Source organism: Zonotrichia albicollis, chromosome 11, assembly GCF_047830755.1.
Source record: "Zonotrichia albicollis isolate bZonAlb1 chromosome 11, bZonAlb1.hap1, whole genome shotgun sequence".
Taxonomy (NCBI): domain Eukaryota; kingdom Metazoa; phylum Chordata; class Aves; order Passeriformes; family Passerellidae; genus Zonotrichia; species Zonotrichia albicollis.
Genome location: NC_133829.1, coordinates 16,286,799 through 16,306,590, shown reverse-complemented (window position 1 = coordinate 16,306,590; position 19,792 = coordinate 16,286,799). Strand labels below are relative to the sequence as shown.

At 40.7% G+C, this 19,792-nt stretch overlaps 1 protein-coding gene across 1 annotated transcript in view; it reads right to left on the bottom strand.

Annotated features, from left to right (window-relative positions):
- Window positions 1–19,792, bottom strand: part of HMG20A (high mobility group 20A) — a 39,798-nt gene that overhangs the window by 17,673 nt on the left and 2,333 nt on the right. The window contains exon 2 of the mRNA XM_005487789.4: window positions 903–995. Within this exon, the coding sequence (XP_005487846.2) occupies window positions 903–991 (89 nt within the window). The 5' untranslated portion in view covers window positions 992–995. The remainder of the gene's footprint in view (window positions 1–902; window positions 996–19,792) is intronic.

The following is a 19,792-nucleotide window of genomic DNA, read 5'->3' as shown; positions in this document are numbered from 1 at the left end:
GAAAGAATAGGAACAACACAGCTCTGGATGCACTGTCAGGGTTTGAAGAGTATTTCAGTTTTCCTCTCCATCCCCCCTTAGCAGAGTTCTTTAAACATCCCTACAGAAGAAACTTCATGTGATACAGTTATTTGCAGCAAATACTGATGAAAGTTCAGCCAAAATATTAACACCTCTTAAACACAAGCCTCATTTGAACATGCACCTAATTTGGCACCAACAAGTTTGAAGTCCCAGATAAGTAAATACAAATTCAGACCCTTTTAGAGTGAAAGTGTTCACATTAATTTTTACAGGGCTTTACCTGACTGCAAAGTCTGAATTTTACTGTTTGGTGCTTTGCAAAATGGAAAAGAAGCTTTAATTATAAAAACACAGCAAAAATTCCATGTATTCTTAAAAGAAAACTTCTCTTGGCAATTTGATTTTAAGAGGCTATTGTTGCAGTTTCTAAAAGCAGAGTCAGACTGCCAAAAATGAGATATCAGTGTCAGTGATCAGTTTCAGACATCAATTTCAGAGATCACTGATGAACATTGATGATATCCTTAATTGAAATAATTTACTTAGCAGAGGCCACTATGACCAACAGACTTCCTCCCTCTCTGTCCCCATAACTCACTTTCTTAAGACTGAAATCCTAGGGATTTACATTTTAAACTAAGAGACACTAAAGAACAGTTTGTGACCACTTCCATCAGTCCAAAAGAGTTGTGGTTTCTCCTAAACAGAGTCCTGTGATCTTCTATCAAGGCCAAGGGAACATTGCAAAATGGAATTCTGTCGGGTTTATTTCTCTTATTTTTACAAATTACTCAGAATGCCCTCTTCCACTGAAACCATTTCCCTGACAGGTGCAGAGATAGTATCTATCAGCTGAAGGTGAAAAAGGAGTTACTTACCCAGTTACATTAATTTCAGCACCTTCCTTAGATCCATCCTCATCTGTAAAAAGTGGAGGAAGATTGGAGCCAGCTACCAAGTTCTCCATACCTCTGGGGGGAAAAAAAAATCACAAAGATAGAAAAGGTTAAGTTAACTATGTCATTGTTTCCCTTCAGCAGTCCTTCAAATCAAGCATCATAACACAGCAGGAATTTTTTTACCCCATGAACCAGGTGGCCAGTCCCAGCTGATGGCTTCAGGACAGGTCCTGTGCTTAGGGACAGAGAACAAAGACCATAAATGACACCTCAATTCTGAGTTTCCATTTTAACTGAGCTCTGTGCCAGTGCCTCAGTGCTTCTGGAAACCCCTGCAGTTCTGTTTTACCCCTCAAGACAAACCCTATTCACCATCCTCAGCACACAGGCAGGCAGATCCTGCTCTTCCAGTCCACCTGCCTGATCATTCCTCACAGTGCACCCTTCACCAGAGCTTTCTGTTGACTCCAGAAGAAAACTGAAACCAAGGCCCCTCTGAAGTTTCAAATTAAGATTGTACTAATAATTTCTTGTCCAGATTTTCACAATCAATCAATCAAAGTGTGCATAGAACACAGCTATTCAGAGTATTTTATCTTCAATCCCACAGAACTGTTGCTGAAGCAAATGGTTTAAGGACTGTGTATTTCTCATTGAAACTACCTCCAAATTAGAAGTAGTTCCATTTGTAACCCTGTGGCTTTTCATGGCAATTTAATGTGAGACATGAAATCTAAAACTTAGTTTATCCCCTTCCTTACTAAAATACAAAAATGTTGTATTTTAGTGAAAACAAAAACAAACAAAACGCCTTAATAAACTCACTCTACAATTATGAGTTGCCAGTTCATGCCATTTTGAAGGGCCATACTACTCAAATTCCTGTTCCTTCAGTTTCAGAATCACCTGTGATGAGCAGCAGATACTGCACTCAATTCCTGCTGTCCCTTTCCCCATTACACTTGGGCTCTGGGCCTGAGGAGAGCTATCACCCTGTACTGCTTTCTCCTGGGTTGGTGCTTTCCACCCAGCACTGAAATCCAAGTGATCTGAGAATAAAATCCTGCTCCATGTTTTGAATATTTGATGTGCTTTCCCACATCCCACCCCAGTTCTAAAGGTAGATGTTTTCTACAGACAGAGGCAGAAATGCTTCTTGCATTCACAGATTTTGCAGATCTCTATCACAAGTACAACATGGCTGATATTCACCCTTTTCTCTCCTGCTTTTGCAGCTGCTGAGATCCTTAGAACCACCCTTAATCAGCCCATCATTTTCCAGATGAGGAGTCAGGGATAACTAAAGCTAAGCAGAGCACTCCTGGGTGGAACAGGCACTGATCTCCAGCAGAGGAACACCTTTACTTGTGTACAGGAAAGGTTCACCCAGGAGTGAACAAACTGAATTCCTGCTCTGCCCTACAAACCAGGGACTGGTCCAGTTTTGGGGGCTCAGCCTTAGAGCTGAGGCACAGCTGGAGACTGAGCAGCCAGGGGCTCCCCAAGATGCTCAGGGCTCTGAAGCAGCTGGGCTTTAAGGGCTGGTGGGAAATGGGCTTGCTCAGCCTGCACAGGGGCCCAAAGGCACTGGGGGAAAGTGGCACAGAGGACAGAACCAACTCCTCCCCAGCTCTACTGGCTTTGCAGGTTCAGGCTGGACACCAGGATGTGTTCCCAAAGAAGTGGAGTCTGTCCTGGCAGATTTTAAATGCTGAAAGCTGTAACTGACCTCAACCAATGCTGGCAATAGTCTTGCTATGAGTGGGAGGCTGGACTAAGATGACCTCCCTCCAGATGTCCCTTCCAAGCAACATCTGCAGTTCTAGGAATCACAACTCCACATTATGGGGTTTTTTTCAAATACCAGCATCTCTGACAGGAAAAGAAAGACAACTCAAATAATATAATGCTGTGAGGAAAAGTAGTGAGATACTCTGCTGAAACAAATAGGATTAAAATCCTTAAAGAAGGCAAACAATCCTTCCTCACACATGGATAAGAATCTACACACAGAGAAAAGAAACTACATAAAGGCTGGGACTTTATCTATCACAAGAAATCTGAAAATTCAACTGATTTAAAAATTATGCTCTTCACTGCCCAGGAAGCTGTTTAAGCACAGCTTCTAAACATACACCATAAATTGCTTCATGCAGTTATCATCTAAGAGGGAAATTAAGTTCTGCTTCATGGTGCACAATATTCATCAAAAATTCTAAACTATGATTTTCACAAAAAGAAGCCAAAGCAATTATGCCCACTATGACCTCCTCACCAGGTCCTGGTCTGTCTGCTCACATCTGGCCCAAGCTCACTTTCCAACTGCAGGGAGGCAGCTGGACACCAACCTCAACAACATATAAACAGCACACAAACACAGGAAGCCAGAAGATACTGTCTAAAGCATATGGGTTAAATAACAAAAAAGTGTAGCTCTTTCAGAGGATGCTGACCCACATCCTAAAGAAAAAGTAACATCAGTGAATTTACAATGGCTTCTAATCAGTTCCAGAGAGCAAGAAAACAAAACAGCTCCCCTAAATCTCCCTGAGAGCAGATGGGAACCTACAGAAGCCTTTCAGTCCCATTTCTCAGGGATAACCTCCCAACCTCTGCTCCAAAATCCTTACCCACTTAATTTGAGCCCCACTGCACAGCACCAAGTTTATTGAAACACATTTAACTTAATTCAAGGCAACAGAAACAATGTACATTTAGTTTTCTAGTGGCTCACACATATACCCTGTTTTCATTTTTTAACTACATCTACTCAAATGCAAAAACAAAACAAACTTCAGTTAAACTCTAAACCCTACCAGCCCTACAGTTCAATGCAGGGAAGCCTCTCCTCCAAATAAAACTAATTCAAACTGGAGCAGCTCTGGGTTCACTACTGCTATTCTACTGGCTGTGCTGGCTCAAACAAAGCAACCAGCTACACATGAATAGAGAGCCTGATTTATTCATTTACAGCAGTATTGGACAGGATTTCAAAGGTTAGCATTAGTTATGTGAGTTAACCTCTATATGAGCCTAGAAAAAATCCTACATTATCAAGAAAGTGGCTTAATTTAGCTTTTCCTTTCCCTCCCTTCCCTGAGCAATCATGACTTCCTGACACAGAAAGTGGACAACAGTATTTTATAACTTTCAGTTTAAATTTTTCAGCTGGACACTTTGGTTGCATGCCACAGAGATCACACTTACACAAAATGGTACAGAGTGTACCAACACGGTCTGACAGAGTTACTCAGGAAATGACAGCAAAACTTCTACAGCATAAAGATCTAAGTGCTACTACACACATCAAGGATCAAACAGTGGGTAATTAAACACTATTCAAAACCAGAATATGGTTTAAATAACCTTTCTTAATTTCTTCTCACATTACCTTTTGTAGGCCATGATATGTAATTATTATTCTAGTAGTAAAGTAGTCGAGTTACATTTTGCATAGACTGAAAGCTAGCATGTGATCAAATTTCTAATGACACTGGTACAGCAGAGAGGAAAACTCAGAAGCAGGCAGCTTTAAAATCAGGGTGAGAACAAATCCATGGCTGGAGCTAGACAGAATGGCTCACTTTGCCACAACATTACTGTGGCTGCACTGTTCACAGCACTCCTATAGGGCAGCACATGTAAGGACATGAGAAAGTTCAAGGGTCCTTAATACACGCTACAAAGGAAGGGTAAAATTCACCCACAGCCAAAGCATCAGTAACAGCAAAAATGCCATTTAAAACATGCCAAGAATTTTATCCAGCAGAGTCTGGCTGCATTGCTGGGTGCCAGGAGGCAGCTGCAGGGCCACAGGCAGCCCCTCCTGCCCCTGGGCACTTGTGGTCACCAGGGAGTCACTGGCACTGCAGGGTGAGCACAGCCCTGGTCACCAACAATTCACTGGCACTGCAGGGTGTGCACAGCCCTGGCTGTTGTCATCTCATTGCAATGCTCTCGTACCTTCTCAGTGATTTCTCATGGGCAACTCCTCATAGCACTGACTTCTTCACAGCTCAGCCAACAACCTCCAACTCTCCCCTCACCCAGCCAACCCACTCTTTTGTAGCACTCTTCTTCTTATTGGACACAGTTGTGGCCTATTAAGGGCAGGACTGTTCCTGATCTTTGGTGATTAGCACAGCTGCAACTCCTCAGGTGTGGAACTGCCTTCTGCACTATATTTTCTTACATTCTATCCCTGCACAATTCCCTCTTTTCTTTTAATTACAAAGCCTGGTCACCAACAATTCACTGGCACTGCAGGGTGAGCACAGCCCTGGTCAATAAGTCACTGGCACATGCACACTGATTTCCTGATTTCCTTCTCATCCCAAGGCCAGGCCGAGCCGAAGATGCCCCTGAACACTGGGAAAAGGGAGAACAGCCTTAACAATGTTGCCTTTTCAATGGCTACATTACAACAGATAATCTTATGAATAATAAAAAAATAAATTACTAAACTCTTTAGCCATCCAATTACATGGTAAGATTATTTATTATGGTTCAGCATATTTGAATATGAAGTCAGCATCAGAAATCCAACTTACAGGCTGATTATAAAACACTGCAGGAGTTCCAATTACCTCATCACCAGCTCTAGTTTTAGAAACGTTACTGCTGAGTGGAGAATTTTTCTCCTCAAGTCTCTCATCCCCCTTTGCCAGAGTAAATATGTCCAAATTTTCCCATTCAGAGGCTAACAGATTACAAAAAAACCAATCAATCTGCTACATTACAGAGGAGTCACAGTATTCCTTATCTCAGCATCAGAACCCAAGCACTTCAGAATGCAAATAACCTAAATTCAGATGACTGAGAAAAAAGTTCAGATTCACTGAGAGAAAAGCCAAAAATACTGAGGACTATCACTTCCTCTGCCTTCCCCCAAGTAACCAGAACATCAGAAAGAAAACCAAGGTAAGTCCATCTCCTATTAAAACCCCAACACTTTTGGAGCTGTCAGAGCAAGTTCAGATCCCTCTGACAGAGCCTTTTCTTCCATCAAGCTGTACCACAAGCTCAATATCTAAAATACTTCGCTGCTAAAAAAATCAGATTTTACTTTTCCCTACAGGCAACTCATCAGACAAAGGTTTTTGTGACTAGGAAAATTGCAAGCTCAACCTAATGGGATGAAGGTCTTTCTGGCAAAAAAAGATTTTGTCAGAAAATACATACCAGAGAATAGCCAACTGCTTTTATTTTTACTTCTTGCCAGTAAAAACAAAGAAACACCACAGACCAAAATAGAGACTTGAAGGAAAAAATTCCAGAGTTCCACTGCATTTCCAAGCAGCTTAAGGAAAGAAGGGAAAGATGTAAAGCTGAGGTTTATGTTTAGTTTAATTGAGTCTTTGCAGCAAATACTAACAAAGCTATTCATACTCTGACCTTAGAAACAGCTGTCAAACATCTGCAAACATGTCTTTTCAAAACACAAGTGTTCAATTCTGCAGTCTACTCTAATTTATATAAAGTTTTAGGATGAGGCACATACAAGACATCTCTCACATACATATAAATATATATATAATGTGTGTAAAACCTTGCTGTTCTGTGGAATGAAAGCCACAGGAAAGGAATACACTCAACTCTCCAGACAAAGGCAAGAACAGCCCCACATTGATTCTCTCCCTTCAAATACACGAGTGAAATTTTGCATTACTAATAAAACAGCTTTTAGAGAACTTCAGGGAAAACAAAAGCCCACAAAGAGATGAAAACTAATTGTGCTATAGATCCCTGGATAGCTAAAACCAGTAACTGTGGTTACCCTGGTGTCCAGAGGGAATGCTTTGCTATCTAGCCCTTCACTGCAGGTATTACATACCTATGGATTAGGATAGTTCATTTTATTCTGAATTAACTTTGTTCATGATAGCATCAATTGCCATTTAAACTAATACCATTAACAAATACAACTCTGCAAAATGAATTTAATTCTCATGTTACAGATCTCACATGAGAAAACAGAAACCATTCAGATCACAAAAAATACGTCTCAAAAGAAATCTTGAGAGTTTTTTATTTTTCATTAATCACTCTACCTAAAGCAAGTTCAATAGATGATTACCAAGGATGGGAGCAGGTTTTGTAATCTGCACATAAAAATGCCTTCTGAATTTGCAGTTACTATAGGCCATTCAGTCTTCTTCATCTGCTCTGCCACTTGAGAACTCCTCTGGGAGCTGAGGACCTCGTATTTCACGGGACAAAGTTGTCCAACAGCTCCTTTCCCATTAAGGAGGTACAAGGGGCACCCCATAAACCCCACAAGCTCCAGAGTGTCCCAAACAGTGCCTGGAACAGACACTTCCCACAGCCCAGCCCAGAAAGCAGCCAGGCCTCCCCAGCAGCCCTTCCAAACTGGAGCTCCATTCCTCTGATCATTTATGTCTGCAAGACTCAATCACTCACTGTTTGTGCAATGCAAACATAAAAGTGCCATAAGCAAAGCAGTTATTAAAAAATGTAAATGAACAGACTGAAGTTTTTCATGGTGTTTACCCAGTTCAAACATTTACCAGCATCACACCAATGAAATAAGAAACAGTATTAATTAATGCTTGAGGAATACTTTGATTTAAAATGCCAAACAAGTATTCTGAACTAGAGATAACAATGTCAAGGAATTCTGATTGGGATTGGCTAGAGAAATGCAAAGTCACATACTTGAAAAGAAAATAATTGAAGACTGCATGTACCTGATGAGATTGGAATGTAATTTTAAAGCTATTTTAGCACTTTTGCTCTTCCTCAAAGCTTTATTCATCACAGAAGTTGTACAGGAGCAGAGCACAAACTCCAAGCTCACTCATATTCTGCAAGAGGAAGCTCTGGCTGCTGCCCCAGAGGAACACAGATTGGAACTTTTCATGCACATACCCACCAAAACAAGTCACTACGGCCATTGACAGCATATGGGGTCGAATACTTGGGATGTGAGAATGCACTGAGAAAGAGACTAAGCATCTGCTTACAAGAATGACTCACCACAGGCATCATGACCCAACACAAAAGCATCCACTCTGACCTCAAAAGCCACAAAGCCAGCATGGAACTGGATATTTTAAATGCACTGATATGGGGACAGGGACAAAGGTTAGAGGAAATGAAGTGTGGGAAGAGTCAGTGATTCTCACACAAAACAAGCGACTCATTCTGTCTGTTTTCAGAGAAGATCCATCTTTAGAAAAAAATATGACACATCAGCTTCCATACATTTTTGTTCTTATTTTCTTACTGTTGCCATACAACAGAAAACAAGTACAGCATTTTATTCCAAGATAAAACGAGTTGGAACCCTCAAACCCATCATTGTAGAAGAAATCACCATTTTTAGATAGCCTTAGTTGGGCAAAAGAACAATCATATAAAACTGAACAACCAAACTGCTATTAGCAAATCCTTTCTAATAGCAAGAATAGTGAAGAACTGAGTTGGGCTGTTTGGTTCTGATCTGGCCCTAAAACTCTCTGGTAATAGTTTAATAGCTATCAGAAATTAAAGTTTGGAGGTACATCACATGAAATGAACCAAAATCCCTTTTCAGCCAAGGCCTTTCTTGCAGTCCCCCTGATCTCACAGGGAAAGATTTGTAAAGGCCTTGGAAACACAGTGATGGAAAAACTAATAAGGAAAGTGAGCACAAAGGAACAGACAAGAGATTCATGTAAGCATCAATACATCCGTGGACACTGCTTACAAAGCCTTGTCTGGATTCCTGAAAAGAAAAGAAACAGAAAAGACAGCCCAGTCCTGCCAAAGCATCCTCTCCAGGAACAGCAGTCAGATTCTTTCACCACTGTTAACAAGATCTGAAAGCTGTCTGAGCTCACAGACAAAATGTGTTAAAATGGATACTAGAGAAAAAGACTACACCAATAACAAAAATTCAGGAAAATATAAAAAGGCAAACTCTGTGCTCTTAACTAGGCACATTCCAGAACACCCCTCTCAGCACCAAAGGGAGAGATCACAGAAATTTTAAAATCATAGAAAACCCTGGTACTTCCATGGCTCCATAAAAGAATCAACTTAAATCAACCACAGAATTCAGACAAGTTAGAATAAAGCTTTCCTTATACTCATCTTCATCCAAAAGCAAGAAGAAAAGCCAATAGTTGGCATCATGAATGGAAAACAAAGGAAAAAACCAACAAAATCATAAAGCCCCTGGAGTGGTCTGGCTCTTCTCCAGTGCTAAGCAATACATGAGAGATCCAGAGATGCATGTGAGGATGGGAACATGCAGGCAGAGGGCACATTTTAACACCTGTAGCACAGGTAATGAAAATAGCTCATTTTGGAGCTGAAGTAGCATTGAGAAAAAAGCAGCAGAGTGCCTAAACATGCCAGGCTGAGTGCTTGGAACAACAGCAGCACATTTGCAATACTGCACCTGATCCCCAGACTGCTCTGGGCAGTGCTGAACTTCTCCTGCAGCCTCTTCTTTGTGCACCTCCTGTCACAACACAGGCAAGAAGGCAAACGAGGTGAGGGAAAACCCCACAGAGCAGAGTATCACTGCCTGGGGCTCGGAGCCAAAGAGCAAAGAAGAACCTGGCAAAAGCAAGGCCAAGACTTAATCTGCTCTTCCAACTCCCCTCTTCCACAGCTGCTCCTCATATGCTGGAATCCAGAAACTGCAGGTGGGAAACATGCTCAAGCTTTGAAAACTAGAGCTGATCAAAGCACTCAAGAAATTTAGCCCTAGAAGAGAATGTAAATCTTTTCAAACAGGTTGATGACTGAACAGGCATGAGGATTGAGGTCTCACACAACACTGTGTCTTCAAGCACTTGCACTTGGAAAGATTCCTAATTTATGTTTAGTTACAAGTGTTCTGAAAGAAATCTGGCATTCAGGTTTGAGTATTTACCATATTTAGCAAACAGCAGATTTACACTGCTTTTACATTTCTTTTGCATGATTTCATTTCTATATATATTTGTTAAGTAAAAATGGTTCCTCTGAGCTAAAGCAGAAATATTATCCCAATACCCCTATATATGGGTAGAGATGTACAGATGGTTAAAAGGTCATAAAGGAAATCTCCCAAAGCTAAGAATACAACCAAACTTCAGAAACAAACTCTGAAGCACTACCAATCTTAACCTTTATTTTGGACAGCTCAACTAATTGTTAGCCTTTGCTTGGATTCTGAGATCTCAAGTTGTGCTGAGACTCTGACCTGAATACACATCATGCAATTCTTACTGCAAAGAGAAATAAGAACTAAAGTCCTTGTGATCCTTACAAAAGGTCAGCAACACTCTGCTTTACACAGCATTAAACAGTGGGAAAGTGGAAAAACATTTCTATTTTCAAAAGTGCTACAACATGAATTTCACCTCGGTATAATATCATAACCTGAAGTTCATTGCCTTGAGCAGAAACAAAGGCAACTGGTGGAAAACAAGAGTTCAGGCACTACTGTCTTTTTTGATTTGTGGAGCCTAAACATTTTACAATTTTTTATTTGTGGAGCCTGAACATTTTACAGAAGTGCAAGCACAGAAAAGTTACATTCTTTGATTACCTTTTGCACTCTGTTAGAAGTAAGCACACAGATTAGCTGAGGATGAAATACCACATTTAATCCCCAAAGTTAGCTCAAGAGCTCTCTGAGTCAGACAAGTCCCTTCTCAGTCACCAGCACTCCCTTTTCATTTCAAAAGACTCCTCTGAAAAAACACTCATTTATATTTTGCTTCTCCCAAAACAAAGGCAAAAAGGCATGATATTGCTTTTTAAACATTATATTTTTAAAAGTAAAAGGTCTTCAGATTTTCCCTCATATTTGAGCTTATAGATGTCCCAAGATAAAACATTTATTACAGTAATGAAAGCTTGTCTTTCCTGGTCCTTAACAGTCTCCCAAACCAGCATATTCCCACCCTGGAACTGTTTCCTGACCTACAGAAAGGGTCATCTATGTATAACACAGACAAAATATGGTCAGAGCATTCCAAAGCTCCATGGTAAGAGCACTAAAAAGAATTCAGCAGGTTCAGTTTTCAGCTTTGTTTCTCATGACAGAACAGTCAGAAGGAAGGGTTAGGTTTGAGTGAAGCCTTACCTGGCTGCTGTAAGGTACATCCCCCACACACATCACCAGTCCCACTGCTGCCTGATCAGCAGCAGCAATGAGGAAACCTCAGAGCAGGTTGCACTGTGGAAATAAAGAATCCTGGCAGAGGACACTGCACCAATCTCTCCTTAACACCTCCCATCCACGGCACAGCAAGCCCAGGTCTTGGAGTTTAGCATGCAGCAAACAAGCAGTTTATTATTTGAAATTGTGCCAAAAAACCAAGCTGAATAGGAAATCCTGTCAGAAATTTCAGTTTGTAAAAATTGTGGCTTTTGACAATTGAAGTGTATTTCATGTACAGCTAACAGTTCAATTAGCAAGAAGCAAAAACATTCATTCACTTCACAATTAAATTTTCTTCAACTCAAGTATCCATGTCTTAATCAGCTTGAACTCATTTGTGTTCCTATTTAAAATGCCTTTCTCAATAACACATGCTGACATCACCCAACAGTTACACATTTTATACACAAGTATCCCCTAAGCATACAAAAAAAAAAAAAATCTGAAGATTCCAACTAGTTTTGCTGGTTAAGATCCACCCAGCCAAGCACATACCTAGCCACCACAGCTTCTTTGTCAGCTGAAGGGGAAAAGATGGAAACAATGTGAGAAAAGTCCACAGTTTCTGCTATACTGAATTAAACCTACTCCCAGAAATCAAGGAATACATCTCTTGCATGATTCAAATTTAGTGATTCCAGGTTTAGACTAGAAGTGGCTTCTAGAGGTCATTTGATCCCAACACCCACTCAAAACCAAGGTGAAGTCATCTTTATGGCAGACACCACGTTACACTGACTGACTCAAATCCTGATCAACACTGATTTAAATCATCAAATGCCCTCAACTGCTTTGGCTTTTTTGCTAGGAAGGTTACCAAGAGCTGAAGAAGTAAGCACTGCTTATTTTCAGGACACAGACAGTGATGGAAGGCAGGACAAAAGCAGTTGGAAAAGCCCTTAGAGAAGTATCACACAACACCTCCCCCAGCCCTGACAAAGCTGGAGGGACAAGAGAATAAAACAGCACAGGAACAGAGAGAAGGTTTTCACTGTGCTCATCTATTAACCAGCAAATCCATCAAGAACAACCTTAGCAAGGAGTCCAGCTAGAGCTGGACTTCCAACACTGACCCTAATCCAAGACTCCCTCAGCCTTTGAGTCAAGCTCAGGTTCGCTCTCAGTTCTGAGTACAATAAACAGTATTTACCCAACTCAAACCATTTCAACAAACTGTAAAAAACAATGAGGGGCTGCCATTTCCAAGTAAAGTCCCACATTAGGCTCACTTCACAGAACCCAACTTCCAGTGATTTCAAGTAGGTTTAACTCAGTAGCAGCTTTAAACAGGTTCTTTTTCTTTTCTTCAAATGGAGAGCTTAGCTCAGGGTTGCTGTGTTTGCTACTCCACTTGTTCAATCTGTCCTTCGAGTGGAAGGCACAGCAAAATGAGCTGCACACACTTTCACAAGATGAAGGGACAGATGACTGAGGGACCAAGAGGATACTGTAACATCAAGCCCTTCATTGCCTATGAGCAAAGGAAGTTCTCATTTCTAGCCTGACAGAGGATATATTGTTATCTGCATGACAAAAGGGCTTTAAATCTTAAAAGAAATAGTCAGCACCACATGAAAAATTGAAGAGACATTCTGTGCCAAAGCTGGATTATGAATCACCAACTAACACTCCTGCCACCAGCAGCATGAACCCCTCTCTGCAGTGATCCCAAGCCCTACCTGAATAACTGCTGTAGTTCACACACCTGTAACCCTCCTCGACATTTAACACCCAAAATGCAACTGATCTGTCAACTGTTTCACTGATTTGACACTTCTCTATTCTTTCAATAAACTGCCATCCTAAGTCTTGTCTGGTTTTGTTGATGCTGTTGTGCTTCTTTGCACTTCATTCACCTTTTAAATGCTAAATTATTTAGCAGTCTCAAGTCACAGCAAATGCCAGGAAACTCCTTTATCTGATCTGCAAAACCTCCAATTGCTCAAATGTCTGTATTTTTAGTTACAATGGTATACAAACACATCCACAGAACTGAGATGCTACCAAGCAGTTCAGAAGCAGAGACACTCAAGTCTCAAAACTACAAATATGACAGACACAATTCCTATTACAGACTGACAACTGATTTGAGTAAAATTTATCTACAGGACAGACCTTTTCTAGGTTAGAATGTATTGCTGCCCTACCACAATCCTGGCTCATCCCTTGCCCAGAGTCTTCTACTGATCAGTCACTGAAAACACCCAGCCATGCACCAGAGCTAGAGAGCAGCATTTATAGAGCATCACTCAAATGTCTCCAGGAAAATACAGACACTGAGCTGACAAACATTAATGATCTCAGACTTGTGAATAAGAAATTATCTCAATAAAGAAATTGTATCAATAGAGAAAACACACTTTTCTAATGTAATTCCCAGAAGTCTATAGTATAAAGACACTAAGATAAAAGCTGAAGGCGATCTTTTTTTAAAACATATCCAGCCTTTAGTATGCATTTGAAATCTGTCTTCCCACTCTTCCTCACTATAAAAATGCAAACCCTTTGTATGTGGTTATTTGAATATAGTACTTTTCCATGTAACAGCAATGTGAGAACAAAAACTTGAAGAACGTGCTGAAAAGTTCCTTGTGATCAGTTATTTTCTGCATGCCTTGCAAATCCTTCCTGATAAATGTCTGCTCTGTAATTCCCTTGAGAAATACTTTGTTGAAATGACTTTGGGACAGAATGCATGTTTTTACAAGTGGCAATAAAATGATATAAATAACTTGCCTAAAAAAATCCAAACATGTAAAGTGTATTTCTAATAGAGAAAACTGAAGTAAGCCATCTGTAACAGAGTCCACAGCTTTTCATACTTGCAATGAACTTTAAGTTTTTTAAGGTTAAAATAATATTAACAGAAAAGATTTCTCAAGTAAGAAAAGTATCTTTGATATTTGGAAAATTTTCACATCACTACACATTCAAAACAATTCACATAAAGTCTCACAGTCTAAGTTTAATATGCAGTTAACAATGCTACAGGCTTTTATATCCAAACGTAAACAGAAGAACAATATTATGTCAAGACAAAGACCACTTGGGTTAATTTAATACAAATACCTGCAGAGTTTTTGTACTTTCCAAAAATTTCCTGGGCTGGAATTAGAAAAGCTTATTTCCTTTATAAAAAAGCTGCAGTAGAGCCACAGGAACAGGCCAGAGGGGATGAGTGTGATCACTGTGACCCATTTAACACCGGGCACTACCCTCTGCTAAAAAACAGAAACACAGAGGAGCTCAAGCCTTCATCATGGTTTTAAAGTAAGAAGCATCACTACAGCAGCTGCCCCACATGGCACTTGTGCACACAGTAAATTTGTACAACTTCTTACTGCAGCTGTCATGGAGATTTTGTTATGATTTCACAGGTTAGACCCTATAAGCTAAGAGCCTGTATCAATAAACTCTAATTAAGTTGTTATTTGATAAAAGTATCATTTCAAGAATTTAAAGCTGCACCTGCCTGTATTTTTAGGAGCTAAAATATGCCTTAAACTCATGTTCAAACTGATCTTTCTCCAGTGTGCTAGCAACCCTTTCTGAATTCCAAAGCAGCTGTAGCAGTGCCAGTGCCAGCTGCAGCAGACACGTGCTCTACCTTGCCTGTTCAGATTCTTCTGTTCTCTTATTTATACCTAAGGCTCAGCTGCTCAAGCGTCACTAAATGTTAATGTTCCCAAGCTGGATTATCCTGTCACCTCCAGCTGCAGTTATAGTGCAAAAGTTCTATTGCCATTATATTGCAAAGGCTCCATATTGCTCGAGTTTTGTACCTTCTTGATGTTTCTTGTAGGCAGCTCCTCCAGGCACCGACTCTTCCATCTCCTCACAGCAACCAACTGACTCCAGTTCTTCTTAATTAACCAATCCACTCTTTTATAACATTCTTCTTACTATTGGCTACAGGTGTGGCCTGTTAAAGTCAGGCCTGCTCCTAATCTTTACTAATTAGCTCAGCCACAACTCTTTAGGGGATAAGATTATATTCCACACCACCTTCATTTACCCATCCTGTATCCCCCTACAACCTCCTCATGTCAAGGCTGCCAAGGAGCCTTTCCCAGCCCACACCTGTCCAGAGCTGTGCTTGTTTTAATGGCACCAAATCTCAAGTCTGGTTTGCTTGAGTACATTCTTTAAAAACAGAAAGCTGAACCAGGTTAGTCAACCACAACTACTGAAAAAGCACTTGTCACATTACCTCTCCACAAATAACCCACAAGTTTTAAATTGATGGCATTTTGTTCAAAACCATCAGCAAGCAGCATGAATCACGCACTATCTGTTACTTGAAATTGACATTTAAAAAGCAGGGATCAAACTAATATGATTCAGAAGCTTTTCTCTCACCTTTTTCCTATATTCAGAGCTTGAAGAAAAAATATTTGTGCTTCTACATTACAAGTACATGTTTGGCGTTAGTGAACAATTTCCAGAATCCTGATGATGTCACACGAATTATACACAGCTATCAACTGACACAGAATGGGAAACCAGCAAAATACTGGTGGCCTGAAAATTGTACTTCTCTAATGCTCAAGCTTTGCATATTTTGATACAGCCTAGATTTTGATAGCTTACAAAGCAGTAACTTGCTGCTGCAAAGAGGAAGGTCTTGCCCTCTCCCCCTTTCTTAGCTGGTTACAGTTTATTGGACATTTTACAGAGCTACTGAACTCCCTAACCCTTCCCTCTGGGAGAATCCCAGGGAAGTGAAGAGGCTCAGTATCTCCAGCTAGGCACAGTGGAAAGGAAGGGCTCAAAGAAATAGCAGAGCTAATTGGAAAAGAATGTGCATGGGAACTCCCACTGCCATGCGGGGTAAAGTCGTATCAAGCTTGAAGAGCCACCTCCAAGCACCCAAGATAACTTTTTGGATTTTTCTGCCAGCAGTGGGCTGCAGTTCTCACAAGACATCAAGAGAAGCATCCAGAAAGATCCTCTGGCTGCAGGAAGACAAGCCAGGTGCTGGAAGGTGCAGACAGCAGCTGTCCACTGCCTAAGGCTATGGTTTCACTGCAGCCTAAGCCTGCTGAGCTACCAACTACTCCTAGAGCATCATCTTTCAGCCTGGCACCTGTTCCCTGGACAAATCACATGGTGGTTCAGCCTGCTGAAGAAACAGAAGAGCATTTAGTTCATTTACCAAATTAGTTTATGCCAAATGAAAGGGTGAAATGGCTCAGCAAAGGATCCAACAAGCAGCTGGCAGGAGAAAAAGGGATGTGAGTAACACGGCCAGGAGTTAGGGATGTACATTGCTGTAACTCCACAGGCTGCAACTCAGCTCTCCCTAAAATTCCACTGCTGCCAGAAACAAAGAACATTTGAAACTATTCCAGTAACAGAGGGCCCCAAAATAGTCTTAAGTGGGACAAAATATGATAACCAAAAAAAAATTAGGGTTATATCATAAACTCACATGACTTTTTTCCCCCTTTCCAATCTAAAACAAACATTTATTCTCCTGATGAAAGATGAGATTCTTCCCCATAAGTCTGGAAAAAGAACTTCAATTCTACAATTGTGATTAATTTCTTCTTATTATTTATTATACTGGCTTGTCATATCTTACATGAATTTCAGCAATTTCTTATCTTAAGCTCAGCAAAGAGTAGTTGGAGTCTATTCTGTCATGTTTCCCACATATTGAAACAGTGAGGATTAAGTCAAATATTGGTTATCTCAATTTCATTTCAGCAGCAGCATGAGTCATGTGCAATAGCAGCTACAACATACTGCAGTAAATGCACCCAGAGCCAGCACTCTGCTCCAAAAGATTTTAGGAGGTTACCTAGGATAGTTACTGACTAGATGTCAGGGCTGGAAAAAAATGCATTCCAATATGCCAATATTTCAGGACTTTTGGAGACTGAACATTTGCTCCTCTGCTCTAGAAATCCCACAGAATTTGTGATTATTGAGATATTCCAACAAGATGTTTGTATATTTGAAGCGATGGTAGCATTATACTGAATATCCTACTTCAGTAAGTCTTACTTTTTTATCCTTTAGGTATCAGAAGGTGTCTTTGTCAATGTCCTGGATAAGTGAAAATTCAACCAAGGCAGACTGTTCTTAAAGTAAGAGAGGGAAAACTGGGCCAGAGGAGCAGCACCATACCCAGGGTAGAATACAAGTAAGGAAACAACACCCCTAAAATGACAAAGTACAAAGCCTGTACTCCAAGTTCCTTCTCTCACCTCCCTGTGCCACCACCCTGCACTGGGAACACCCTCCTGGCTCCCCAGTTTTCCTGGCAGAAATGCAGCGTTAGCAAACTGCAGATTTGGAAGTGTGACAGAAGATTCACACTTCACTGTTTCCAGCACTTTGCTCTGTGTTGATCTCTTTTCTGTCCTGTACAGTCTCATACATTCACAGCTCTCTCTCCACTATGGAGTGACACTTCCCATACATTGTTAGGCACAGCACACCCTCCATACTGCTATGGGACACTAATTCTGTTACATCAGAAACTCAGCCTTTCTGCACATGTAATGATGGCCTGGACACCAGCCTGAGATTATTTACCCTGTCCATTCTCCCCAGATCTCTTTCATTTCCATTACTAAATGTTTTGCCAATTACTGGATTTCTGCAAACAATACTCCAAAGTTAAGAAGAAACAAATCACCTTATGTTCAAGGCTTTAAAACAGCAGCCAAGGGAATTCCAAGAGGAACAAATAGTTTATTTCTTAAGTAACAAACACAAAAATTCACAAAAAAACCCCACTAATTCATGCCATACTACTTACCTGAAATAAAAAGAACTACAGAACAGACCCAGACCTGCTTTAACCACCATTTGGTTAAGGCTGGAAACCCCTCCCAACAAAGCCTGGCAATTCTACAGATGACATTTTGAAGGGCAGTTGAAAACTGCTGAATTTCTTTTGGCTGCAAACAATCCCTCAGGCACCACCGTATAATTAAAGCTATGAATTTATCATCTTTTCATACTTGAACACAATAATAAAACAAAAGTAGACTTTTCCCCTGTTAATTCACTAAATTGCTGAGAAATCCTCTGTGTTTTGCACTTGTTAGGGGAAGAAAAAAATGGAAAAAAGGATCCAGAAATAAATCCTGTCAGTCTTAAGCCTCTTGAAGTCAACTAATAACCAACACTCTGACTACCCTCACTCTCTAATGCACTTCACACATTTTTATTGTCAGCAACAAAACCTTCTGCCACTCAGTGTTGTGACCAAACCATCCTTTGCCATTTTCATGCTACCCCAGCATCCTGAACTGCAGGCTAAGGGTGCCACTGCTCACCTCATTACTTATCCCAGCCATGATGCACAGAAGGCACATCCCCACGCCTTAGATTTCCTTTTACATGAAGAAACAGCATAAACAATCCAAGTCACAGGAATTTCAGAAACAGTGAAATATAAGGTTTATTTTGCAATTCACTGTATGCCAGGAGAGATGCATGGTCCAAAAGACTGAAATCAATCAGTCAAAGTCAGCTCTTGCCACAGACTCCTGCAAAACAGTGCAGGATTATTTGTTTCTAGGATTAAAATTATTAATGAAGGCAACACAGCACAGGCTGTTTTTTAACATATTTGCTGTTAAAACACTCTAGCCAATGGGGTTTTTTCCAAGTACATCAGAACTTGCAAAAGTAAGGTCTAGGAACAAAAAGGATTTCCTAACAAATTTAGAGCTTGGAAGAAACTTGGAAGGTATTCCACAGTTAAATGGTTTTGTTTCCCTGTAACACAGAAGGAAGATTTCTCACAAATAAACACACTCAGAAGTAGGTGCAGCTGCAATTCATCAAAAGCTGTCCCTGTCAAAGTGGTACCAAGCAGACCTTCAGAAATCAAATGTCAGTCTCAGCTTTGCCCCAGCAGCTATGAACAATGCAAGTTATTCCTTTAACAAGAATTAGTCATCTGTGGGATTAATGTGCATACAAATAGCTTTACCATATACATCCCAACAATCCCATTATGCAAGAGATTAAAACAGACCAGTCTGCTAATGAAATGCTGATTACCAGACCTGTCCCACTGGCAGTGCATGCACAAACCCACATCTGGCTGCTCTGCCCTCACAATTCCAGGTCCAGCATCAGACCACAGGTCTGCACCACAGAACACCTGATTTGGAAGGGACCCACAAGGACCACAGGTGCAATTCCAGCAGCTGCCATCAGAGCCAGCAGGGCTGCTGAGGGCACTGACAGCAAGGAGCCACATCCCCACAATTTGGCCAACCCTGCCCACCCTGCCATGGAGCCTGACCTGCAGCAATAAAGCTTTAACTTGACCATGTATTGCAAATAACCATCAACCAGCCTTACCTGCTGCCATAAACCAATGCTCTGGAAAAACCAGCGCCTTCTGAAAACAAACTACATCAGTAATTCATACCTTGTGAACACCTAATGTGTGTTTATTGATCGCTCCTCTTGTCTTAAAAATAGCAGAAGCTTAACAGCTTCCATGAACATAAGAAACATTTTCCCTCTCTTTCTAAGGGAAATCATTGAAGTAAAAAACCAAAAAAGCTAGAAGGAATGCAGAAAGCAACTTCATTTTGGGACTCCCAAGCCACTCACATTATAGATTGAAACAGAATTTTATTAAAAGGTACATGAACAACTGGGGAAAAAAAAAAAAGACAACTTTTCTGTATTCACCCACTGCCCTCAAAATTGTAAAGGCATGTTCCCTTGA